This window comes from Hyperolius riggenbachi, chromosome 1 (assembly GCF_040937935.1).
Source record: "Hyperolius riggenbachi isolate aHypRig1 chromosome 1, aHypRig1.pri, whole genome shotgun sequence".
Taxonomy (NCBI): domain Eukaryota; kingdom Metazoa; phylum Chordata; class Amphibia; order Anura; family Hyperoliidae; genus Hyperolius; species Hyperolius riggenbachi.
The window spans coordinates 673,763,894-673,791,272 of record NC_090646.1 but is presented as its reverse complement, the minus strand read 5'-3'; the positions used below and the strand labels follow the sequence as shown (position 1 = coordinate 673,791,272).

Here is a 27,379-nt window from a genome sequence, read left to right as displayed (position 1 = left end):
TACGTAGAAGAATCAGAGAGAGAGGCATTTCATCACATCAACAGAGAGAAAAAATTTGCACAAAATACTTACTCCTATGGCTGGTCTCCTCCTCCTGTTCAGCCTGGGCAGTACTTGGGCCTTCGGTCCCGTCCTGCCTCTGTGTGCGCCTTTCTTCGCGATCTGAAGGTAAGAAGTTGTAAATGAGAAATTACACCCAGTACTACTACTAATACTCGTGCAGTGACTACCATTTGCAAGGGGAGGTCGGTCACCTAACCTGGTTGAGGTTGAGTACCTGGGAGCTAATTACCTATAGTGGCGTAGAGGGACCTATGTTGTATTGGGGCTCAGATACAGGGGGAGGAAGTGATGTAACAGAAAACAAGTACCTTTTCTACTGATGCTTTTACGCAGCCTGCGTAGGGTGGAGAATTCCCTGTTCTTTAGGTCGGACCACCGCTGCCGCAGCTGCTTTTTCTCCCTTCCAATGCCGTAGGTGCTAAGGATGGCGCGGATGACCTTCCGCATTATGCGGTCCTTACGGACATTTGGATGTGGGTAAATGCCCGCCCGCCCATCATAGTCATTGACATCCAGGATTCAGACCATTGTCTCCATTTCTTCTGGGGACATGGGAGTTGCCCTGTGGGGACGGTTTGGTCGCCTGGCTGTCATCTTTGCCGCTTTCCTGTCCACACACAATGACTTTTGCCGCGCAAGCGGGTGGACGCTATAACATCCGCACGCAAATCTGACGCTCATTTAGACGTCATAACGGACGTAGCGCCAGTGCGCTGTATACCAGCTTGGTTCTACCGGGAAAAGCACAGGAAGTACTTTACAACTGTGCAACCTGTGCTGCAGGTTATTGTACCCCATTGTACAACTTTCCCTCTCCTTCATACACTCCCCAAATGTACAGGAGAAGGAGGGGACCCCCCGAAGCAAGTTTATGTCCAAGTGCAGGCCCCGAACCCCGCTGGTGCCCGAGATACGTCTATCTAACCTATCTCCTGAACCAGCGTGAACAATTTTGCATAGAGGTCATTCAGGGGGTCCCCCTCCTTCTCCTGTACATTTGGGGAGTGAGAGGTGTGGGAGCGGAGATATTATGGGGCCATATTATTACACTTTACACTTATCACTGCGTGATACTCAGTGAGGAAGGCTGCTTCCGGCACTCAATTTATTACACTGTAAATCCCATGCGTAATAACGCGTGGTTTTTACAGCATTTTAAAGAAAAAGACACTGTCGAGATTTCCATATGGTGGAATATCGTTTTTCCCAATAAACTGAACTGTATGTGATCGAATGCGAATAAACCTAATAATTTCCTTCCCTTAAAGGGAAGGTTCAGGGAGCGTGGGTAAATGCGCAGTAGAGCCCGGAGGACGTCCGATGACGTCAGCGCGCCGGCGTGGGACGCAGAAGTTCCGGGCCTTGGAGCGCAGAAGAGCCCGACCTGGCAGCCGGCCTGGCCAGGTCGGGTCGGCCACCGGAGACCACCGGGAGCGGCGGCGAGGGCACCTCCTGCCTGCCACGGGCTGGAGGAAGCCCCAGGTAAGTGGAAATTGATTTTTATTTTTTACCCACCCTCCCTGAACCTTCCCTTTAAGGTGCAGAAGACAAAGACTTTTTAATGTGTGGTGATTCTAGTTATATAGGTGCATTGATTATTGAGAAATGCAGAGCATATTTTAATATAGCAATGCTGACTTGTCTGTGTCTCTAAAGTGAGGTTAGCTGTGAAAACAGGCAGTCAGCTGATGTGCTGTTTGCAATGGATGATACAATTCACATTGCCTGAACAATGAACTCAGGCTATTCCTTGTATAAGAAACAAACAGTTGCTCAACATAGAAGGCTGAGAAGATGAACATCTGAATACAATCTATAAGGCTTGTATATTTTAGGAATTAGCCATTGTTGTAGACCAAAACACTTGGCAAGATAGCAAACAAGAGGAGTCTGAGTGACAATAGATTGTTTAAGGATGGACTAGTATCTGTATACAATTGCTCAAACCTGGCTACATTGAATGCATAGAAACCTTGCATGGGGGTTTTGTTTTTCACAATGTTTGTGTTTCCAGGAAATATACTGACTTTGCTGTCAGCAATCGTTCATATTAAAAAGGTATAAAGTTATATTACAATTCCCCATCTAGGTTCAGAATACAGACAGCACATATATGTATTATTGCATAACAATTAAGAATGAATATATAAAATGTTATGGCATTGTATGTGTATTAATATCAACATGATTTGAATGAATATATCCAAAATGATATGGAAATGCTATGTTTATCCGTGGCGCATTGTAGACAATTATATTAATGGTATAAAACCCTGCTAACAAGCACAAAGATCCATGGTGATTTTTAAATATGTCACTATGATTGTTGGATCAAATCCAATCTATCTGGAATATGGTAGAAAAAGTCACTGTATACTGAAGCATAACCAGTGATTCAATCAAGATCAGCTATCCATAGAGGAATTATATCATTGATTTATTCACTGAGTTATAATTAATAAAACACGATCACAATGTCTTTAATTTTTCCAAATATCCCATTAAGAATGTGATTAGTTAGCCAACAGCACCTCTAGAGGGTGAAATCCAGTAGTGCACTTGGGATAAAAATTATAGAAAACTCCCATTGATCACTCCCATTGCCATGTGATAGGTTGGAAGATTTAATCTCCTGGGCAGGACCATAGGTAGTGAGGAGTTTAAGAAGAGAGAGGGCATTCAAGAGCATGAGCATCAGATCACCAGCAGAAGAGGGCTCACAGGGGAATCCATGCAACCTGAATGCCACGCCTAAAGGAACACGCCCCAGAGGCCATCTTGGTAACTATTAATAACCAATGTTTTTAGTCATATGGCTTATCACAGCACAGATATCTGAACTTTTGATTTATTGACAATTGTCTTTCTTAATTTTTAGTCATTTATAGCCAAAGGGAGTGGGCTCTTCCAGTGCACAGGAATTGCTCATTCCGTATATTTGATAAAACCCATTCAGTGGGTATATTTTTCTTTAGATAAACACAATCAATTGTTCTATAGGATCGCTGGCTGTGAATTCCATAACTTGTTTTTGGATAAAAGCTAGACTTCAAGCTACCTCCTCTAAGTATTTATATTTTGGTATTTTGCCGCAGTATGTGCAGGCCACGCCTAGCAAGGTTTAGGATGACTCAATAGATATTTTATTCCAAAATTATATATATATTGGTTGCCCGCTCGCTCTGTGTAGTAACACAGGCCAGCGGAGGTTAAAGTATAGACAGAAGTAAAATTCCTGTCATTTTATAGTTGATTGCATATTAATTGTGGGGTAACGCCCAGTCGTTATATCCACTGAGTCATCCTAAATTTATCATAGTGAATGGTATAGCTGACATCAGCCATTTTATTTTGGATAGCGCAATTTTGATTTTGGATAGCGCCATTTTGTTTTTGATAGCCGCCATTTTGTTTTTGATAGCCGCCATCTTGTTCGTAGCCACCATTTTGTTTTTGATCGATTCAGCCATCTTGTCTCCACAAATTCTGTGGTCACATGGCCGGTGGCCATATTTGATGAGTCATAGCTCTGTACTATATTGGAATTAACTGATAAATGGTTTAAGCCTTTTGTTATTGGTAAATGAGTATAATAACATTTTGATGTTTTACTGAAATTGTATTATCCAGCTCATTGCTCATAGGAATAACCTTACGAGTTTTGTTTTAAATCAAAAGTGCAATTTTATATTGTTTTGATATTGTAATATTTATTTGATATTAAATTAATATTTTTACAAATTGGTCTATGTTTACATGTTTAAACCAGTACTTGGAAAAACCTCGAAAAACGAACTCACACAGTTAGGCGTATGTTTGTATTTTTGATTTTATATTTATCTATTTTTAACGATTTATACAAACATTGACAAAACGCCCGACAACACGGATTATTTAGTATTTAAAAAGAAAAAAGCTCAAAACTTTATTTACAAGGACATTTCGTACAATACATCAGTATAACAATAGAAATCATTCTTTCATGTTTGCAAATGAATACTCATACAGACAGCAATGCATATTAAACACGTCAAAACACTGAATATGCAAGTCGTGCCTGCACCACCCTGTGGGGAGTGTATTCAGTTTGCGTGTTGTTCCATTCCACAAAAGAGCCGCCTTGTAGTATAATCAAAGCGTCTGGAATACACAAAACGTGTGAAAAACATATGGCAACTTTGCATTGAGGAATTGAACCATGCCCTATTGAAAAATCTAAATGATCAAAGAATTTTCACCGGAAGGTGCCGGCACGACTTGCATATTCAAACGTTTTATTGTTTGAACAATAAAACGCTAATCAACACATTGTACAGCAATAAAACAACGTACGTACCGATACAGACAATCCAATTATTCTCAAGCAAATTAAAATAACATCTTTCTAATTTCAAACGTTATGTTGTGCAAACGAGAAGATGTTTAAAAGTAGAAATTGTAAGAGATCGACTACCTAGTCAATTTTATAAAAGAAAAGTATTTTATATACAAAGGCTTGTTGCATATAGGCATTTATTACAAACAAATTATGTGTCCTTGGGGGGGGGGGGGGGGAATGTACAAATGCAAGCACACACTAATAATCAAAGCACACTATTACACAATGTATCTGTGTTGCCAGGCTCCGTCTACATCGTCATTAAAGTACTAAAGGTATCGCTCGCGATTCTCACGAGCACTACTGGCAACATTTCGTGGTGCACGTGGCCGCAAGGCAGGTAATGGTCCAGAGCTCTGTCGCCACTCACCGGGAACAACAGCACCCATCGCAGCATCAACAGTGTCAACACTGTTGTTGGGCAGATAAGCACTCCCTTGTTCTCGCCTCAAGAAATTGTGTAGCATGCAACATGCGTACACAACAACGTCCACCTTGTCCAGGTGCAGATTTATGGCTGTATGTAGCACCCTGAATCTGTTGGCCAGGATACCAAACGCGTTCTCAACAACCCTTCGGGCGTAAGACAGTCTAAAATTGTAAACCTTGTGAGGGTAATCCAAACCTTTCTGGGGGAAAGGCTTCAGAAGGTTCTCATGCAAAGCAAAGGCCTCATCGCCCACAAAAACAAAGTTCAGTCCAAATTCTGTCTCCGCATTCGATGGAAGTCCCAATTCCTTGGCCCCCAGTTTACGGTAGAAGCTAGTATTGTCAATCACACCACCGTCAGACATGCGTCCAAGTGCCCCAATGTCCACCATGACGAACTCGTACCGGGCATTTACCAGGGCCATGAGAACAACACTGTAAAATCCTTTATAATTATAATACATAGATCCACTATCCGGCGGAGCGACGAGGCGGATATGTTTCCCGTCCACTGCACCCCCACAGTTGGGGAACTTCCAAAGCTCCTTGAAGTCCCTGGCAATCGCCATCCATCCCTCCGGTGAATTGGGCAACTGGGAAGAAAAACAAGAAAATAGGCAAGTTAAAGTGAACCTCCGGACTAAAAATCGACTCAGCAGCACTAAAAAGGCCTGGTGTTTCTTTAACAGTTTCACAGCATCAGAACTTTGTTTCTCTTATACAAGCCTCATTTTTAGCTGCACAGAAGAAAACTGCCCAGGCTTTTTTCCCCTGATGCTGTGCAAAGCATGATGGGATTTCTGATTTTGTTGTTCTCGTTCTGCTGTTTTGGTGCAATTTTTTTTTTTTTTTTTTTACATTTTGAATTTGACATTTGAAGCCTAGCGTGTGCAGCTGGGAGGGGTAATCAGGACACAGGACAGTTGGAACTGTGTCTCCTGCTCCTTGTCACCTCCTTTCAACCAAAAAGATGGCTGCCCCCATGACAAAGATTGCAGCCCCCATGAATCACAAACATTTGCCTGTTTTAAAACAGGGTGGGTAAGAGATTATATTACCTATCTATTCTAATTAACATAACTAATGTAACTTGATGACAGTATGTTTTTTTAGGCTGAAGTTAGGCTGGCACAGTAATAGCAATTACCAAGGTCCAGCTGCAACAGGAACAATGACATTTTGACAAGCATATAGCACAGGAAAGAATACCAACTAATAATGGAATAATAATAATATTTAATGAAAAAGAATGCAAATGTAACGCCTAACTCAATAATAATAATAATAATAATAATAATAAATTACAAAAAAATTGCACACATACCTTCATATAATCGTCCTTTAGGCACTCCACAATAGCGGCACACGTCTCCGGAATGATCAGACCGAGTCCCTGAGGAGATATCCCTGTAGAAAACTTGAGGTCCTGCAGCCTTCTCCCTGTGGCTAGGCAGTGCAGGGTTGCCATGAGTCGCTGCTCAGCTGTAATAGCTTTGCGCATGCAAGTGTCCTCCTTCTGGGTGTACGGCCGGACAATACCCAGGAGGCGCTGGAATACAGTGTCAGACATGCGCAGGTAGTTTCGATAGTCCTCAGGCGCTGAGACTCTTAACTCCCGCAAAAGATTATCATGAGAAATATTGTCCCGATCCAGTAGCCAATCCTTGGCCCACAGACGGCGTTTGGCAGGTTTTTGACTTTGACTCGTTCCTTCTTTTCTTTTCTTCTGCTCGTGCTGGTAGAGCACATAAAAACAAGCTGCTGCTTGCTCTGTAGAAATCATTTTCAAATCAAATCGCAAGGCAATGAAGAAAGCAATGTGCACTCAGCTGGTCGCCTACTACAATGCATATCTAGCAAACTCTCACCTTTTTATAGTGAAATGATTGCATCACGGCGTTCGAACGTCACAACGTCTGAACGTCTTGCCGTGCACCGCCGCCAGCAACGCGCCTTCTATTGTTCTACGTTCTCTCGTTTAGTTCAGTCTCTGCGTGTGTACGCTCATTTATGGCCGATTGCCATACTTTTCTGTCGTTGAGCGACTTTACTTTCCCGTCTGTCGTCCGTTTTGTCGTTCGTGTGGATGTGACGTTCAAACGATTTAACTTTCCTCAAAAAATTGTTCAGACAGCTAGTCCAAACGACAGTCTGTGGAAAAATCTGACGTGTGTATGGGCCTTAACGCATCACCTCAGTCACTTTCTGCTGACCTACCCCAGACTCACACCCTCTATTCTGCTCTCCATCATAAGTGGTACTGTGACCCACGTATAGTCATTCAAACTCCTTGCTAGTGGCTTGTGGGAGGTTTTATCACTAAGGTTGGAGAACACCGAAGGATATTAATGATTCAGAAAACTTAGCAAGGACCGTTTTTAATGTCGGAGGGAAGAAAAATGCAGTCCTCACATCAGTCATATCAGACAATAGTCAGTTAATAACTCCTAGGCTAGCTAGCATTTCTTTCTATAAAAGTATTGTACTGGCAGCACAGGACTGTGGTGAAGTTGTGCAACTACCAATGTTAGCAAACATTGAGTAACCGAGCAATGTGGGCAAAACTTACCAAAAAAAAAAAATTATATTTAGAAATTCAGTCTAATCCTGTTAGTAAATATGCCTAATAGTGCAAAGAAGCAACATGTGACTCTGTTGTGCTGTTAAAGGGAACCTTAACTGAGAGGGATATGGATGTTTCTTTTTAAACAATACCAGTCGCCTGGCAGTCCTGCTGATCTCTTTGGCTGCAGTAGTGGCTGAATCACACACTTGAAACAAGCATGCAGCTAATCCAGTGACTTCAGTCAGAGCTAGAGATGGCACGAACCTCTGATTTTTGGTTAGCGAACTTCCGCGAAAGGTTCAGTTTGCGCAAACTTTCGCAAACCGCAATAGACTTTAATGGGGATGCGAACTTTGAAATCTAGAAACACTTATGCTGGCCACAAAAGTGATGGAAAAGATGTTTCAAGGGGACTAACACCTGGAGGGGGGCATGGCGGAGTGGGATAGACGCCAAAAGTCCCGGGGAAAAATCTGGATTTGACGCAAAGCAGCGTTTTAAGGGCAGAAATCACATTGAATGCTAAATTGCAGGCCTAAAGTGCTTTAAGAGATCTTGCATGTGTACACATCAATCAGGGAGTGTAATTAGAGTACTGCTTCACACTGACACACCAAACTCACTGTGTAACGCACCGCAAACAGCTATTTTGGTAGTGACTGTCGTGCTGGACTGGTGCGCACCATGGCGAGAGTGCAGGCCGTGGCGGTTTTTAAGCCCGTATGGTCGCCGCGCTGTGGTAGCTCAATGATAGAACAGTGACTGTCCAGCTGATCAAATTTGGTCTGTCCACAATGAAGCAACGACCTTATTATCTTGTATGTAGGTAGGCATAGGTAGGAGTCCCAGTATAGGTAGGCATAGGTAGGTGTCCTAGTATAGGTAGGCATAGGTAGGTAGGCATAGGTAGGTGTCCCAGTATAGGTAGGTAGGCATAGGTAGGTGTCCTAGTATAGGTAGGTAGGCATAGGTAGGTGTCCTAGTAGTTAGCTAGACATAGGTAGGAGTCCCAGTATAGGTAGGTAGGCATAGGTAGGAGTCCCAGTATAGGTAGGTAGGCATAGGTAGGTGTTCCAGTATAGGTAGGTGCACCAGTAGTTAGCTAGGCATAGGTAGAAGTCCCAGTGTAGGTAGACATAGGTAGGTGCCCTAGTATAGGTAGGTAGGTGTCCCCGTATAGGTAAGTAGGTGCCCCAGTAGTTAGGTAGGCATAGGTAGGTGTCCCAGTATAGATAGTTAGGCAGGGCCTGGCTGGCACAGTAATAGCAATTACCAAGGTTCAGCTGCAACAGATAGGGCTGTATAATGCAGTGTCAGTGGGCAACACAAAAAAAAATTAAAAAGAAATAAAAAAAAAAATCAGGAGAACATTAGCTCTCAAAAGAGCTGTTGAGGGGTGCTATTTTAGCAAAAACAATCAGCCAGGAGCAAGCTAAAAAGCCTACAAGAGCCTAACTAACCTTTCCCTATGAGAGTCTGCCAGCAGCTGTCCCTTCACTAATTACTGCAGGTACACGTGCGAGTGTAATAGCCAGCGCTGCCTACCTTTTATAAGGGGGGGGGGGGGAAGAGTGGCTCCAGGAGAGAGTGTAGCCTAATTGGCTACAATGTGCCTGCTGACTGATGTAGAGGGTCAAAGTTGACCCTAATGGCGGACTATGGGGGTGAACCGAACAGCCGCAAAAGTTTGCCTTCGCTGGCAAACGAGAACCACCCAAAGTTCGCCTGGAACCGTTCACTGGCAAACCGTTGTGCCATCTCTAGTCAACACCTGAGCTGCATGCTTGTTGAGGGGCTATGGATAAAAGTATTAGAGACACAGGATCAGCAGGAGAGTCACGCAATTGGTATTTTAAAAGGAAAAATCCATCTCAGTTTAGGTTCCCTTTAACTAATTAAATGTAACATCAGCCATCACTGGGTGAGCTCTCCTTCCATCAATGGTCTCCCTTTCATGGTTCACTGCAATTTAAAAAGAAAATATGTTTGAATAACTGATTCGATGGTTGGTAACTGAAGGTAACATGTATTCTACCAGCAGGTTTACAGATAATTGTGTGTTACATAGTTACATAGTTATTTTGGTTGAAAAAAGACATACGTCCATCGAGTTCAACCAGTACAAAGTACAAATCCAGCCCGTCCCCCACATACCCCTGTTGATCCAGAGGAAGGCGAAAAACCCCCCACAAGGCATGATCCTATTAGCCCCAAAAGGGAAAAATTCCTTCCTGACTCCAGATGGCAATCAGATAAAATCCCTGGATCAACATCATTAGGCATAACCTAGTAATTGCAGCCATGGATGTCTTTCAACGCAAGGAAAGCATCTAAGCCCCCTTTAAATGCAGGTAGAGTGTTTGCCATAATGACTTCCTGTGGCAATGCATTCCACATCTTAATCACTCTTACTGTAAAGAACCCTTTCCTAAATAAATGGCTAAAACGTTTTTCCTCCATGCGCAGATCATGTCTTCTAGTCCTTTGAGAAGGCCTAGGGACAAAAAGCTCATCCGCCAAGCTATTATATTGCCCTCTGATGTATTTCTACATGTTAATTAGATCCCCTCTAAGGCGTCTTTTCTCTAGACTAAAACCCAGTTTATCTAACCTTTCTTGGTAAGTGAGACCTTCCATTCCACGTATCAATTTTGTTGCTCATCTCTGCACCTGCTCTAAAACTGCAATATCTTTTTTGTAATGTGGTGCCCAGAACTGAATTCCATATTCCAGATGTGGCCTTACTAGAGAGTTAAACAGGGGCAATATTATGCTAGCATCTCGAGTTTTTATTTCCCTTTTTAATGCATCCCAAAATTGTGTTCGCTTTAGCTGCAGTGGCTTGGCATTGAGTACGATTATTTAACTTGTTGTCGATGAGTACTCCTAAGTCCTTCTCCAAGTTTGATGTCCCCAACTGTATCCCATTTATTTTGTATGGTGCTAGACCATTGGTACGACCAAAATGCATGACTTTACATTTGTCAACATTGAACTTCATCTGCCATGTATGTGCCCATATAGCCATCCTATCCAGATCCTGTTGCAATATGACACTATCTTCCTGAGAGTTGATGATTCTGCACAATTTTGTATCATCTGCAAAAATAGCAACATTGCTCACTACTGCATCTACTAGGTCATTAATAAATAAATTGAAGAGCATTGGACCCAGTACAGACCCTTGAGGGACCCCACTGCTAAGTCACCCATTTTGAGTATGATCCATTGACCACAACTCTTTGCTTTCTGTCCATTAGCCAGTTCCCTATCCATGCACACAGACTCTTCCCCAGTCCTTGCATCCTCAACTTTTGCACCAGACTTTTGTGGGGAACAGTGTCGAAGGCCTTTGCAAAGTCCAAGTATATCACATCTACAGCATTCCCAATATCCATATTAGCATTCACTACCTCATAAAAGCTGAGCATGTTAGTCAAACAGGACCTGTCTTTAGTAAACCCATGTTGATGCTGAGAAATAAGATTATTTTCTACTATGAAGTCTTGTATAGTATCTCTTAGTAACCCCTCAAATAGTTTGCATACAACTGATGTTAACCTTACAGGTCTATAATTTCCTGGATCTGATTTTTTGCCCTTCTTAAATAATGTTACTCTGAGAGAAGTCAGTCAGTACAAACAATGAATGAAGGAATAAGAACACCTTCTGCAGAAACCAACCAGCACAAATATATAATGATGTAGACAATACCGGGCAGCCTGGCAGAAACGGAGAATGGAAAAGTCAGGACAATGTTTAATAGGATGACTGAGGAGCCCACATGCAATTCCAGTTTTCTCCTACGTTTTCTCCTAGGAGATAATTTTTCATTTTTTTTTTAATAATTTTCCAGCACTTTTCAACTAAAAAAGTACTGAGAAGTGCAAAAGTATTATCAAAATTATTATAAGTATTTTTTTGCTTGCTGGTGGCTTAAAAGGGATTTTATTAAAAAAAATGTTAAAATCTCACCTAGGAGAAAACTCCGGTGAAAAGGGGAATTGCATATGGCCCAGGATCTGCTCGGAGCGGGGCAGCTTCACGATGTTCTCTTCAGATATCCAGTCAGGTGCTGAGAAGTTCCTATTTTCTTCTGGGCACTCGACTAGACATTTGAAATTAAAATAGGGACATTTCTCAGCTCTACTCAATTTTTCGTTTTTTTGTGAATGACTCCCATTGACTTATGTAAACAGTTATGATCTATTCCAATTCCTACATAAATAAAAATCACATACCTTGTGTGCCTTTTTAATGTATTCCTCTTCTACCATCTTTGGTCAGTTCGCGTTGTCACTCTCTTCCAATGTACATGCTTGTTTGATAAGTGAAAGAAAAAAAAAAGTAATACAAACTTTGAACCTTTGAACTGGCCTCACTTTTGACCAAAATATGGAAGCCCACCACCCGACGTCAAGGGACCTCATGTCTGGTGGGTCCCTATTCTAGCTACAAATGTGTGGACTTTGTTCTTGTAATATTTTCTTAATTAGAATCCTATCTATCTAATCTAAAAAAAATAAATTAAAAATGTAAAAAAATGATGATTTAATGAGGTTTTGGTTGATATTTTGGTCAAAAGGTGAACATTAAAAAATGTAAATGGTGGCAACAGCGATAAGCAAAAAACCCTATACACTAGCACCACCCAGGAATCAGAAATTGGGAACAAAGCTCAGCTTTTAGCAGCTTATCTAGGAAATCCATACTAATTGTTGTGATCTGACAAAGGTAACAACTTCTGAAGGCCATTTCCATAATAATAAGTAAGTGAACTTAAAAAGTAAATAAAAAATTCTTAGCCTTTTTGATTCTTTTCAGTTCAGAAAACTGCCACGCCGAGGTCAAACTAAATGTGTGTTCAAATGTTTATGATGTGAAACTCAGATGTGAGTCATCAGTTGTGGCCACCACTTCCTCCCTCACCAAGCTACTCCCTACGGCCAACCATCACCATTTCTAGTCACGCGATATTGGTGGGAGGCTTAAAGAGACTGCGTAACAAAAATTGCATCCTGTTTTTTATCATCCTACAAGTTCCAAAAGCTATTCTAATGTGTTCTGGCGTACTGCAGCACGTTCTACTATCACCATCTCTGTAATAAATCAACTTATCTCTCTCTTGTCAGACTTGTCAGCCTGTGTCTGGAAGGCTGCCAAGTTCTTCAGTGTTGTGGTTCTGTGATGCATCTCCCCCCTCCAGGCCCCTCTCTGCACACTGCCTGTGTATAACTTAAATTAGGGCAGCTTCTCTCTTCTCTTTTACAAGCTGGATAAATCCTCCTCTGAGCTGGCTGGGCTTTCACATACTGAGGAATTACATACAGGCACAGCTGTCTGCACTCTGCAGGAAGAAACAGCCTGACACTTCAGTGGAAGATAGCTACAGGGGGAAAGAAACACACAAATGATCTCTTGAGATTCAAAAGGAAGGGTGTATACAGCCTGCTTGTGTATGAATGTATTTTCTATGTGTGGACATACTGTACATCAACCTACTTCCTGTTTTGGTGGCCATTTTGTTTGTTTATAAACTTTTTAAAACTGTTTAACCACTTTTAATGCGGCGAGGAGCGGCGAAATTGTGACAGAGGGTAATAGGAGATGTCCCCTAACGCACTGGTATGTTTACTTTTATGCAATTTTAACAATACAGTTTCTTTTTAAGGTGGCCACACACTTATAGATTTGCAGCAGATTCGACCATCAGATTTCTGTCAGATGCCTGTTAGGTCAAATCTGACAGAAATCTGATGTGTGCCACATACTAGGAACAGACTTCCAATAGATTTCAGGATGAAATCTATTAGAAATCTATTGAAAATTGATCTAAAGGCATTACTGCACCATTAGATCCAATGCAACTCTATAGGCCATCGATCTGCTATCCTGCCATAGATCAAATCAATAGAAATCTGCCACAAATCAATCGATCGGCTAATAGATTGTCGATCAAAGCGATCGGTCGATCGAAGGCTGAACTCGACCAGTGTATGGGCCCCTTTAGTGAGCGCCGATCTGGTGACAGTTGTCCTATGGGAGCAGCCAAGTGACAGAGAAATGAGGGACCGCAATTTAAAACAAGCTGAGTCTCACTTAATAAGCTGTTGGAAACAGGTTCACTTCCAGTGTTTTTTAAACAGCATTCACAATAAGCAGAAACTAATTACATTTTATTGGCAAACATATGACCTAACTGATTTAAAAAGAAAGTGTTTCAATGATCCTACTTACCTGTACACAGAATACAAGGCTTCCAAGAAGGTCATCAGGCTTTAAGGTCACAAATAATATCAGCCAAAGGTCCCTCCTTTCCATGGCAAGTGGATATACTTTACAATGTCCATGGCTGAGCACCTCTCACTAGAATTGATGGCCAGAATGTCCCAGAACATGTACCGAGCTGCAAGAGAGATCTTTTTCCACCCACCCGGTGCTGTGGTGATGTCATTCAATATTTGCCACCATGCAAAGTCAATATACTGGTCATCTTCGTATACTGCTTCTTTCCATGGGACAGAACCCAGGAGGGCACTGTATATAAGGACACCAAAAGCCCACACATCCAGGCTGGAATTAAGCAAGAGGTGCTCTCCTTGATCAAGGCTACATAGTTCAGGAGCCATGTAAGGGATGATGCTAGCCATGGGTGGTACATAAGTTCCTTGCAGTCTTGTAAGTCCAAAATCAGACAGCTTGACCCTATGACAGGAGAAGTCCATGAGAAGGATGTTGTCCAATTTGATATCACGATGGACCAATCCTCGGCTGTGCATAAAATCCAATGCAGTGCAAATCTGCAGTATGCATCTCTTCAGAAGTTCTTCCTCCAAGCCAACCTGTGAAAAAAAACAGTAAACTATGGATTATACCAGAATACATCAATGTGATCACATATTATCTCTCTAGAACTATCTGAGTTGCCAGTGTTCATTATAACTGATCCTCCTGTAACTTCATTTATAGTAAAAATGCAGTGTAGATTAACATGTGATATAAAGCATTCCGAGAAAGAAGTTCAGGCTCCATAGGACTATTATATTCCGGCTTTGTGTTATGGAAGGACCTGGGAAGATTTTGTTAGTCTTTGTAGTTGGTATGGATATGTTAAATTATAAACCTAGTTAATGACAGAATAATTTAGAATAAATATTGTAAAGACTCACATTAGGCTTTACGATGGACAGCAGAGTCCCAGCTGGTGCCACTTCCTGGACAAACACGTAATCCATGCTGGTCTGAAAAGCCAGCTCATAGGTGGTGATGATATGCGGATGACAGCTGAGGCTGAGGGAGATGCCAAACTCCATCAAGAAGTCATCCATTGGGGTCTTCTCCTTGGCCATCCGTTTTACAGCTGCCATCTGACCTGTTGCATTGGAGAATAGAATAGGTTTGTGTCATAATGACTTTAAAATCCATTTAAAGACTTATGTAAAAAAGCATAAATTGACTATATCTAATGGCATGACTTCTAATTTTTCTCCTTTTAAGATTTAATCTAAACTTTATGGTTGAACAGTTATTACCAAAAGTGTACATGACGATAAAAATGAGGCCATCACTGCCAACCTCCTGAAAATGCTCCTTGCCTGGCTACAATGGTCATAGTCTAAGGCTTTACAAATCACTCATTTTGGAGTTTATATACATTTTCAGTGATAGGTATTTAAGGAGACCCTGCGCTAAGGGTAAACTAATGAAATTTTTAACAGTCCCATATAGGGCACGAACTGTACAGACTGTGCTGAAAGTCACCTGATCTGCATGAGTGCAGCAGAAGAACCTCTGGAGCCAAGCTCTATGGAAATCTTAATTTTCACTATGACCACATTGACCTTGACCTTGATACAATGGCTGGCTCAGGCCTTCTTAGTCAAAACTGAGAACAGTCTGTCCATTCCTGCTGGTGAGGGGGAGGTGGGTAGGGTGTATCATAATGTGGATGGAGAGGGATGGAGCCAGCCTGGTTAAACTCCATGTGACCTTACTGATTGTTGGGTTAGCATAAAATGTGACCCTCCGAAATGCCAAACTACACTACTAGAGACCATATAACTGTTGGCACTGATGGCAAGCACAGTCAGTGACCTGCATGTAAAGTTAACCACCAGCAAACAACAATTTGAATTGGAGTAGAGTAAGTTCTCTTCTCTTTACCTGAATGGCGGTGCTTGGCCAGGAGAACGTTTCCGTAGGATCCAGATCCAAGTTCTAGAATCGGAACAAAATATTCTGTCACCTCCATGGTCCTCATATTCGCAGAGACCTGAGAGATGAGATGCTGGAGGTGTGTGGCTGTGCTTCGTGTAATGTCCTGGGTGGCAGCCATGCTGGAAAGACAACACACTTGAGATTAGTATTTTACTCACTATTTTCAAACTTTAACCAGAGCAAAATAACCAGGCAATGTGCATTGTTTGAGGCTAAGTTCACAGTGGGACGTTAAAGTCGCACGTTAAAACAGCATTTAACGCAGAATAACTCACTGCAATGAAAAATCAATGCCCCATTCACAGTGCACACGTTGCGTTATTGACTAACGCTGCACGTTAAGTAAAAGTGCTGCATGCAGTGCGTTATACACGTTATTAGCTGCGTTGGACTGTTTGCACATGCTCAGTAATGACTTGGATGCATACTTTTCATTGCCTGTATTTTTTACTGTATCTGCTGTATGCGACGGTAACGCTGCGTTGCCACTTTTTGGGCGCGTTGCGTTGTAAGCTTGCGGTGCGACTTTAACGTGGCATCAAAACGCAACATCCCACTGTGAATCTAGCCTAAAAGACATTACACATGGCAGTCTCTATACAGGCATGCAGATGTGAAGTCTGCAAATATTTCACCGGTGTGTTTGTTAATCAGCTCAAAATCTGCACATTGTAAAACAAATTGTAGCAGGGAAATGGGATAGCCGGGTGAGATCCTGATGCAGATGCGTTTAAACAGCAATTCCATATTTTCTATATTTGGTTAGTCAGTTACAAAGTATCATCCTTATTAAAGTTTCTGCTTTAAAAAGAATCTGAAGTGAAAATAAAAACTTATGATATAATTTTTACATGTAGTACAGCTAAGACATAGAACATTAGTAGCAAAGATATTAGTCTCATATTGTTTCCAGTAGAGGAAGAGTTAAGGCACATACACATGTCTAACTTTTTTGAACAACTTGTCGTTTGACTTGTTGTTTGAATGACAAGTTGGACGTGTGTACGCACTGTCGAGTGACTGATTACAGCCGGTTTGCCCGATCCGCTCAGCGGATCCATTAAAGCAACTGTTGTTCAAATGACTGTTAGGTCTATACATATGTACAAAAGACTTTCAGTCATTTGTCCAACTAATAGAAGTTCAAACAACAAGTCGTTTGTTCAGTCATTTAACCAGTTCCCATCCTGCATACAGCATGATCACGTCATCTGAAGTGGCTCCTGAAAGCCACATGATGTGAAAATGAGTTACTGCAATTTTATGAGCACAGCGTGCGTGCTAGCATGCACCTGGGCTCATTAACCCCCATCATCCATCCTACACTAATCACGCATCCCCTTCCTGGGGTCTGATCCTCCCACCCCCTGCCCGATCCCCTGTACTAAACCCTCTTCCCCCATGCATCGATCAGGCAGCAGGCAGGCAGGATTAGCAGCATGTAAACAGCTCACCTTGCCTCGTTCCAGCGCGATCAGTGTCCCCTCCGTGCATCACCGCTGCCTCTGTCATTATGCCGAATGGACCGGGTCCCGGCTTGATGACGTCATCAAGCCGGGACCCGATCCGTTCAGCATAGTGACACAGGCAGCGGTAATGCACGGAGGGGAGGCTGATCGCGCTGGAACGAGGTGAGGTATGTTGTTTACATGCTGCTAATCCTGCCTGCTGCCCAATCGATGCATGGGGGAAGAGGGTTTAGTACAGGGGATCGGGTGGGGGGATGGGGGGGTTGTTTGAGAGAGTGTGTGAGTTATGTGTACATAACAGCCCATATAGCATTAAGGGGCACACCTACCATTAATGGGGGGAGGGGGTATAGAGGCACACCTGGCTAGCATACCTGGCTAGCTATGGGGGTGGTGTAAATAAATCCACACACCAGGCTGTCCATGGCAGGGTAAAATAAGGGCATATCAATGTGTTGATACTGGGGGGAGGAGCTAGTAAGGGGCACATCTGGCTATACTGGGGCAAAAAAGGGCACACCTGGCTATCCATGGAGAAGTGTGGGAATAGAGGGGTACATCTGGCTATCTGTTGGAGGGGAAGAAGGGAGGGGCACACCTGGCTATCAATGGGGGTGGGAGGACAAAGAAGTGAATCTGTCTAATAAAGGGACACATCTGGGCCTTTTATATGGGGAGGGGCTAATAAAGGGCAGATCTTGCTGTTTATACTGGGAGGGGGCGATAAAGGGGCACACATGGCTATGGGGGGGGGGGGGGCAGAGGTAATAAAGTAGTACACATGGTTTCTATGGGTGGGGGGGGGGTATGGTGGAGGAGAATAAAGGGGCACATCTGGTTAACTACGGGGTGGAAGCTACTAAATGCGTTTTAGCTTTTTGAATATGTATGCCATGAGGGTAAATTACTGTTATTTTGTCAAATACGGCTTGTAATTACTGATAAAGTACAATGCGAAAAAATGGAAAAAATACACCTTTATTTACAAATAATATATTGTCGCCATACATTGTACTAGGAACATAATTTGAATGTTGAAATAAACAGGACACATGGGCAAATACAATGTGTGGGTTTTATCTATGGTAACACTTTTTTTATTTTCAAACTGTAAGGTCTGAAAACTGAAAAATAACGACTTTTTTCATTTTTTTTTCTCATTCCCTTTACAATGCATCCAAAATAAATAATTCTTAGCAAAAAGTACCACCCCAAGAAAGCCTAATTGGTGGCAAAAAAAACAAGGTATAGATCATTTATGTGTGATAAGTATTGATAAAGTTATTGGCTTATGAATGGGAGGAGTGTGAAATATAGAAAACTGCTCAGGATTTTTAGGGTGAAAACACCAGGGACACGAAGTGGTTAATCTAGTCCAATGTTCTATCCAGTCCATTGCCAAGTTGGTTAAACGACATGTAAATGAGCATATCGGCCACTTTGTTGGTGTGTACATAATGTCTGAACGACTTGTTTGCACTCCAAGTCGTTCAAAAGACAAGTCGGACGACAAGTTGTTCAAAAAAATTGGACATGTGTACGCACTTTTAAGAAACTCCAGTTGTTATCCATGCAAAAGAGCCTCTCTAAGCTCTCCGACCAATTTGGTTGCTGTTTTCTGGAGCATTTACACAAAAACAGTCAGACTGATTCAGATAACATTTCCACTCCTGGGAAGTTGAAAGACTCATTAGCTCTGCTTGTACTAGTTACAAAAGCAGAGTGTGGCTTATAATTGCGAAATATTAGAGAATGATGCAGTTATAAAAAAGCCATATATCTAAATTTTCAAATATGAGTTGCTACTAATGTACTATTATCAGTACTAAACATACAAATCATTACTTTTTTTTCACTTCAGTGTCACTTTAAAGGGACTCCGAGCTCATCTAAAAAATAAAAGTTGTACTCCCCCGGGGCTTTTTCCAGCCCAGTGCTGGTCGGGAGGTCCCACGACTGCGTCGTGGCTCCTCTCCTACTCCCCGCTCCGGAATGGCTGACCGGCCGCAGCCCGGGCGACACTCGGCCGAGTGTCGGGCTGCTCCTTCCGCGTATGACGCGGCTGACGTCACACGCCGGCCGCCTCGCGTCATCACGGCGGCCGGCGTGGTAGTACTGCGCATGCGCGATTAAAGCGCGCATGCGCGGTACTGCCACGCCGGCCGCCATGGCGAGGAGCCAGGACGCCGTCGTGGGACCTCCCGACCAGCACTGGGCTGGAAAAAGCCCCGGGGGAGTACAACTTTTATTTTTTAGATGAGCTCGGAGTCCCTTTAACTAATACCGTAGCTAACATATTACAATATAATGCTATAAAATTATATATTTACAGTAATATTCCAAAGTCAAGGGAAGAAATACAAATTTGTGAAAAGATCTAAAAGGAAAACAAGAAATTCCAAAGTAACTTTTGGATATGCCAAGATCTGTAGGGATTTTAAACATGAATAAAATAATTACCTTCCATTAGAGAATTGCAAATGTAAAATAAAACCTAAATATTTGCATTATATTTATCATACTGGATAACAGCAATATGAAGACTGGCATCACAGACCTAAACTATGGCATGGATATAAAGGACTTACCTTAGATAGACGTTATAGATGATCTGTGGATAATCTGTACCAATAGCGGTCACCAAGGACAATCAGACGTCTCTGAGCCAAATCCTGAAGTCTCTAATAGGGAGAGAAAAAGGCAATTGACAGTAAAACTAGAGGGCAGGTTTATATGGAGGCAGAAGCAGCTTTTGTTAATTCATAGGTGATCCTGATTGGCCTGTACACCTAATCTGCATATGACCAGAGGAGCAGAATGGGCAATGGCTCTAGGAAGGGCATGACAGCTGCTCCATCTGAATAGGGGTTGTTTACTGTCCACCTCCTGTGTCCATGGGGGAGATCCTGACCAGAAACCTCAACCTCATAATATGCAGACTTTCTTATATGAAAGTAAAGACTTATTTTGTCTATAGCAAATCTTAATATAATTTGATTTATAAAATGAGATATATAATAATGTATACATTAAGTTTAAAAGATCTTTTCTGATTATAGCAGATCTTTACTTAAAGTTTGATCTGTAAAATTGTTTATATAATACCTTTACAGAAAATGTGTGTATTTATATATACTCTGAGCTCACACAAGGATAATTTTATTAACATAACATAACTTTTCAGCAACACAAGCCTTTCCAAATCTATAATCTGGTGAATGCCATGATTATTTAATTTTAAACAATACCAGTTGCCTGGCTGTCTGAATCATCCTCCTGAAATAAGCATGTGGCAAATCCAATTAAAATATATATTTTAAAAAAATGGCCCCCTGCTTCAAAAGACTTAATTCTTTGAAGAATTAACAGTACAAATATTTAGAGCAAAGGGTGTCATTTTAACCACTTGAGGACCTAGGGCTTTCTACCTCTTAAGGACCGGCCACTTTTTTTCCATTCAGACCACTGCAGCTTTCACGGTTTATTGCTCGCTCATACAACCTACCACCTAAATGAATTTTGGCTCCTTTTCTTGTCACTAATAAAGCTTTCTTTTGGTGCTATTTGATTGCTCCTGCAATTTTTACTTTTTATTATATTCATCAAAAAAGACATGAATTTTGGCAAAAAAATGATTTTTTTAACTTTCTGTGCTGACATTTTTCAAATAAAGTAAAATTTCTGTATACATGCAGCGCGAAAAATGTGGACAAACATGTTTTTGATAAAAAAAAAAACCCATTCAGTGTATATTTATTGGTTTGGGTAAAAGTTATAGCGTTTACAAACTATGGTGCAAAAAGTGAATTTTCCCATTTTCAAGCATCTCTGACTTTTCTGACCCCCTGTCATGTTTCATGAGGGGCTAGAATTCCAGGATAGTATAAATACCCCCCAAATGACCCCATTTTGGAAAGAAGACATCCCAAAGTATTCACTGAGAGGCATAGTGAGTTCATAGAAGATATTATTTTTTGTCACAAGTAAGCGGAAAATGACACTTTGTGAGAAAAAAAAAAAAAAAAAAAAAGTTTCCATTTCTTCTAACTTGCGACAAAAAAAAATGAAATCTGCCACGGACTCACCATGCCCCTCTCTGAATACCTTGAAGGGTCTACTTTCCAAAATGGGGTCATTTGTGGGGTGTGTTTACTGTCCTGACATTTTGGTGGGTGCTAAATTGTAAGCACCCCTGTAAAGCCTAAAGGTGCTCATTGGACTTTGGACCCCTTAGCGCAGTTAGGCTGCAAAAAAGTGCCACACATGTGGTATTGCCGTACTCAGGAGAAGTAGTATAATGTGTTTTGGGGTGTATTTTTACACATACCCATGCTGGGTGGGAGAAATATCTCTGTAAATGACAATTTGTTAATTTTTATAACACACAATTGTCCATTTACAGAGATCTTTCTCCCACTTAGCATGGGTATGTGTAAAAATACACCACAAAACACATTATACTACTTCTCCTGAGTACGGCGATACCACATGTGTGGCACTTTTTTGCACCCTAACTGCGCTAAAGGGCCCAAAGTCCAATGAGTACCTTTAGGATTTCACAGGTCATTTTGAGAAATTTCGTTTCAAGACTACTCCTCACGGTTTAGGGCCCCTAAAATGCCAGGGCAGTATAGGAACCCCACAAATGACCCCATTTTAGAAAGAAGACACCCCAAGGTATTCCGTTAGGAGTATGGTGAGTTCATAGAAGATTTTATTTTTTGTCAAAAGTTAGCGGAAAATGACACTTTGTGAAAAAACACAATTAAAATCAATTTCCGCTAACTTGTGACAAAAAATAAAATCTTCTATGAACTCGCCATACTACTAACGGAATACCTTGGGGTGTCTTCTTTCTAAAATGGGGTCATTTGTGGGGTTCCTATACTGCCCTGGCATTTTAGGGGCCCTAAACCGTGAGGAGTAGTCTTGAAACGAAATTTCTCAAAATGACCTGTGAAATCCTAAAGGTACTCATTGGACTTTGGGCGCTTTAGCGCAGTTAGGGTGCAAAAAAGTGCCACACATGTGGTATCGCCATACTCAGGAGAAGTAGTACAATGTGTTTTGGGGTGTATTTTTACACATACCCATGCTGGGTGGGAGAAATACCTCTGTAAATGGACAATTGTGTGTAAAAAAATCAAAATATTGTCATTTACAGAGGTATTTCTCCCACCCAGCATGGGTATGTGTAAAAATACACCCCAAAACACATTATACTACTTCTCCCGAGTACGGCGATACCACATGTGTGGCACCTTTTTGCACCCTAACTGCACTAAGGGGCCCAAAGTCCAATGAGTAACTTTAGGATTTCACAGGTCATTTTTGTTTCAAGACTACTCCTCGCGGTTTAGGGCCCCTAAAATGCCAGGGCAGTATAGGAACCCCACTAATGACCCCATTTTAGAAATAAGACACCCCAAGGTATTCCGTTAGGAGTATGGTGAGTTCATAGAAGTTTTTATTTTTTTGTCACAAGTTAGCGGACATTGATTTTAATAGTTTTTTTTCACAAAGTGTCATTTTCCGCTAACTTGTGACAAAAAATAAAATCTTCTATGAACTCACCATACTCCGTACGGAATACCTTTGGGTGTCTTCTTTCTAGAATGGGGTCATTTGTGGGGTTCCTATACTGCCCTGGCATTTTAGGGGCCCTAAACCGTGAGGAGTAGTCTTGAAACCAAATGTCGCAAAATGACCTGTGAAATCCTAAAGGTACTCATTGGACTTTGGGCCCCTTAGCGTACTTAGGGTGTAAAAAAGTGCCACACATGTGGTACCGCCGTACTCAGGAGAAGTAGTATAATGCGTTTTGGGGTGTATTTTTACACATACCCATGCTAAGTGGGAGAAATATCTCTGTAAATGACAATTGTTTGATTTTTTTACACACAATTGTCCATTTACATAAAAATTTCTGCCACCCAGCATGTGTATGTGTAAAAATACACCCCAAAACACATTATACTACTTTTCCTGAGTACAGCGGTACCACATGTGTGACACTTTTTTGCAGCCTAGGTGCGCTAAGGGGCCCAACGTCCTATTCACAGATCATTTTGAAGCATTTGTTTTCTAGACTACTCCTCGCGGTTTAGGGGCCCTAAAATGCCAGGGCAGTATAGGAGCCCCACAAGTGACCCCATTTTAGAAAGAAGACACCCCAAGGTATTCTGTTAGGTGTATGGCGAGTTCATAGAAGATTTTATTTTTTGTCACAAGTTAGTGAAAAATGACACTTTGGGAAAAAAAACCAATAAAAATTAATTTCCGCTAACTTTTGACAAAAAATAAAATCTTCTATGAACTCGTCATACACCTAACAAAATACCTTGGGGTGTCTTTTTTTCTAAAATGGGGTCACTTGTGGGGTTCCTATACCGCCCTGGCATTTTACAGGCCCAAAACCGTGAGTAGTCTGGAAACCAAATGTCTCAAAATGACTGTTCAGGGGTATAAGCATCTGCAAATTTTGATGACAGGTGGTCTATGAGGGGGCGAATTTTGTGGAACCGGTCATAAGCAGGGTGGCCTTTTAGATGACAGGTTGTATTGGGCCTGATCTGATGGATAGGAGTGCTAGGGGGGGTGACAGGAGGTGATTGATGGGTGTCTCAGGGGGTGGTTAGAGGGGAAAATAGATGCAATCAATGCACTGGGGAGGTGATCGGAAGGGGGTCTGAGGGGGATCTGAGGGTTTGGCCGAGTGATCAGGAGCCCACACGGGGCAAATTGGGGCCTGATCTGATGGGTAGGTGTGCTAGGGGGTGACAGGAGGTGATTCATGGGTGTCTCAAGGTGTGATTAGAGGGGGGAATAGATGCAAGCAATGCACTGGCGAGGTGATCAGGGCTGGGGTCTGAGGGCATTCTGAGGGTGTGGGCGGGTGATTGAGTGCCCTAGGGGCAGATAGGGGTCTAATCTGATAGGTAGCATTGACAGGGGGTGATTGATGGGTAATTAGTGGGTGTTTAGGGTAGAGAATAGATGGAAACACTGCGCTTGGGTGGTGATCTGATGTCGGATCTGCGGGCGATCTATTGGTGTGGGTGGGTGATCAGTTTACCCGCAAGGGGCAGGTTAGGGGCTGATTGATGGGTGGCAGTGACAGCGGGTGATTGATGGGTGGCAGTGACAGGGGGTGATTGATGGGTGGCAGTGACAGGGGGTGATTGATGGGTGATAGGTGATTGGCAGGTGATTGACAGGTGATCAGTGGGTTATTACAGGGAAGGACAGATGTAAATATTGCACTGGCGAATTGATAAGGGGGGGTCTGAGGGCAATCTGAGCGTGTAGGCGGGTGATTGGGTGCCCGCAAGGGGCAGATTAGGGTCTGATCTGATGGGTAACAGTGACAGGTGGTGATAGGGGGTGATTGATGGGTAATTAGTGGGTGTTTAGAGGAGAGAATAGATGGAAACACTGCGCTTGGGTGGTGATCTGATGTCGGATCTGCGGGCGATCTATTTGTGTGGGTGGGTGATCAGATTGCCCGCAAGGGGCAGGTTAGGGGCTGATTGTTGGGTGGCAGTGACAGGGGGTGATTGATGGGTGATAGGTGATTGGCAGGTGATTGACAGGTGATCAGTGGGTTATTACAGGGAAGGACAGATGTAATTAATGCACTGGCGAATTGATAAGGGGGGGGGGGTCTGAGGGCAATCTGAGCGTGTGGGCGGGTGATTGGGTGCCCTCAAGGGGCAGATTAGGGTCTGATCTGATAGGTAACAGTGACAGGTGGTGATAGGGGGTGATTGATGGGTGATTGATGGGTAATTAGTGGGTGTTTAGAGAAGATAACAGATGTAAACGATACATTTGGGAGGTAATCTGACGGCGGGTTTGCGGGCGATCTAATGGTGTGGGTGGGTGATCAGATTGCCCGCAAGGGGCAGGTTAGGGGCTGATTGATGGGTGGCAGTGACAGGGGGTGACAGGGGGTAATTGATGGGTGATAGGTGATTGGCAGGTGATTGACAGGTGATCAGTGGGTTATTACAGGGAAGAACAGATGTAATTAATGCACTGGTGAATTGATAAGGGGGGGGTCAGAGGGCAATCTGAGCGTGTGGGCGGGTGATTGGGTGCCCGCAAGGGGCAGATTAGGGTCTGATCTGATAGGTAAAAGTGACAGGTGGTGATAGGGGGTGATTGATGGGTGATTGATGGGTAATTAGTGGGTGTTTAGAGGAGAGAATAGATGTAAACAATGGATTTGGGAGGTGATCTGATGTCGGATCTGCGGGCGATCTATTGGTGTGGGGGGGTGATCAGATTGCCCGCAAGGGGCAGGTTAGGGGCTGATTGATGGGTGGCAGTGACAGGGGGTGATTGATGGGTCAATGACAGGTGATTGACAGGTGATTGACAGGTGATCAGGGGGGATAGATGCATACAGTACATGGGGGGGGGGTTCTGGGGGGGGGGGTCTGGGGAGAATCTGAGGGGTGGGGGGGTGATCAGGAGGGAGCAGTGGGCGGGGGGGGGGATAAAAAAAAAATAGCGTTGACAGATAGTGACAGGGAGTGATTGATGGGTGATTAGGGGGGTGATTGGGTGCAAACAGGGGTCTGGGGGGTGGGCAGGGGGGGGGTCTGATGGGTGCTGTGGGCGATCTGGGGCAGGGGGGGTAAAAAATCAGTGTGCTTGGTGCAGACTAGGGTGGCTGCAGCCTGCCCTGGTGGTCCCTCGGACACTGGGACCACCAGGGCAGGAGGCAGCCTGTATAATACACTTTGTAAACATTACAAAGTGTATTATACACTTTGTATGCGGCGATCGTCGGGTTAACATCCCGCCGGCGCTTCCGTATGGCCGGCGGGATGTTGCAGCGGGTGAGCGGCGCCAGGCGGAGGCGGAGGATCGCGTCACGGATGACGCGATCGCTCCGCCCATGCCCCTACAAGGACCGCCGCCAATTGTCAATACGGCGGTCCTTGCGGGGTGCACTTCCCGGCCGCCAATTGTACATACGGCGGTCGGGAAGTGGTTAACTATCTATAAATGTCCCTTTAAACATACCTGTGATAGTCCAGCTGAAGCAACGGAAGGACTTGGAGAACATCTACAAGTAATGTCTAATGCACTAACATCTGTAGCAGAGCTGTACTAACTATATAGTTTTGTCACAAAACTGTCCCTTGTAAGAACCTATACGTTGGTTGCTATTGGCAACAGCACAACACACCTTTTAGCTCCGGCACCAGCAACTTATTAGAGCTGCAACTCACAGTGACAGCATACAGGAGATAGAGCGGAGACAGCCACCTTCACCTTTAAGGGGTTTATTCAGCAATCGGGCATCTTTTGTTACATGTTGATTTCTTCTGAGTATAAACCATGCATGGGCAAACTTTGCCCTCCAGATGTTAAAGAACTACAAGTCCCACAATGCATTGCAGGAGTCTGACATCCACAGTCATGACTCATAAAGGCAAATGCATTGTGGGACTTGTAGTTCCATAACAGCTGGAGGGCCAACTTTGCCCATGCCTGGTATAAACAGTCTTTCCTATGTCCTACGTACATCACATAGTTACAGCATACAGACATGAAGCTATTATTCGAAAAAGGAAGCGTAGAGAGCAGGATAGCATGCAGAAGTAGTTCCTCTGCCATCCCGTCTCCTACTTTTATATGAACATCAAAGAGTTGAATTCTGACATCACCCGAGCCATACCCCCAAGCCTACAATTGGCAGGCATGGGCATGTGACCCACATTATCTAATGCACCAGTGCTTTATGCCCTAGAGGTACGGAATGCAATGTTTTCCAAATATCGGCTCGGTTTACCTTTTCGTAGTCTGAATGTCGGGACATTTAGACCTAATAACCCATTATGTGTCCTTCTAGAGGAACACGCTTCTTGTAAATGACTTCATAATTTCTCTCAGAGAAACTATGCTTAAAGTGACCCTGCATCTCAAGTCTTTCCTAGACTTTAGTACCTGAGGCCTAGAATTTAAGTATACTTACATTCTAACATCCCTCAGAGGTTCTCACAATTTAAACCTTACGACAGTTATATGTCCTTTGTAGACTAGGGCCAATTTTTCTACAACGCTCAAAAACCGGGAGGACATACAAATCCCGTGGAGACAGTGCCAGCGACATCTGGTGAGACTACTTGGTGGCAAATGCATTTCTGGAAAAAAAAAGGTTTTGAATGTTTGTTTTTATGGACCTGTGAGGACTTTTAACATGAAAATGTTTCTAAACCATAACTTTAAAGAATTACGTGTCCT

The 27,379-nt window shown here is 42.9% G+C and overlaps 2 protein-coding genes across 2 annotated transcripts; both read right to left on the bottom strand.

Annotated features, from left to right (window-relative positions):
- Positions 1–744: 744 nt before the first annotated feature.
- On the bottom strand, positions 745–6,653 carry LOC137544331 (uncharacterized). Its single transcript, XM_068265398.1, has 3 exons — positions 6,195–6,653; positions 4,812–5,463; positions 745–794 (listed from the first exon to the last, which is right to left on the bottom strand). Exons 1-3 carry the CDS (start codon positions 6,651–6,653, stop codon positions 745–747), a joined length of 1,161 nt encoding a protein of 386 aa, XP_068121499.1.
- A 7,079-nt stretch (positions 6,654–13,732) lies between these two features.
- On the bottom strand, positions 13,733–26,954 carry LOC137544322 (serine/threonine-protein kinase SBK1-like). The gene is made up of 5 exons (XM_068265388.1): positions 26,928–26,954; positions 19,751–19,803; positions 15,600–15,772; positions 14,606–14,808; positions 13,733–14,278 (listed from the first exon to the last, which is right to left on the bottom strand). The coding sequence occupies exons 1-5, from the start codon at positions 26,952–26,954 to the stop codon at positions 13,733–13,735; spliced, it is 1,002 nt and encodes a 333-aa protein (XP_068121489.1).
- Positions 26,955–27,379: the final 425 nt, after the last annotated feature.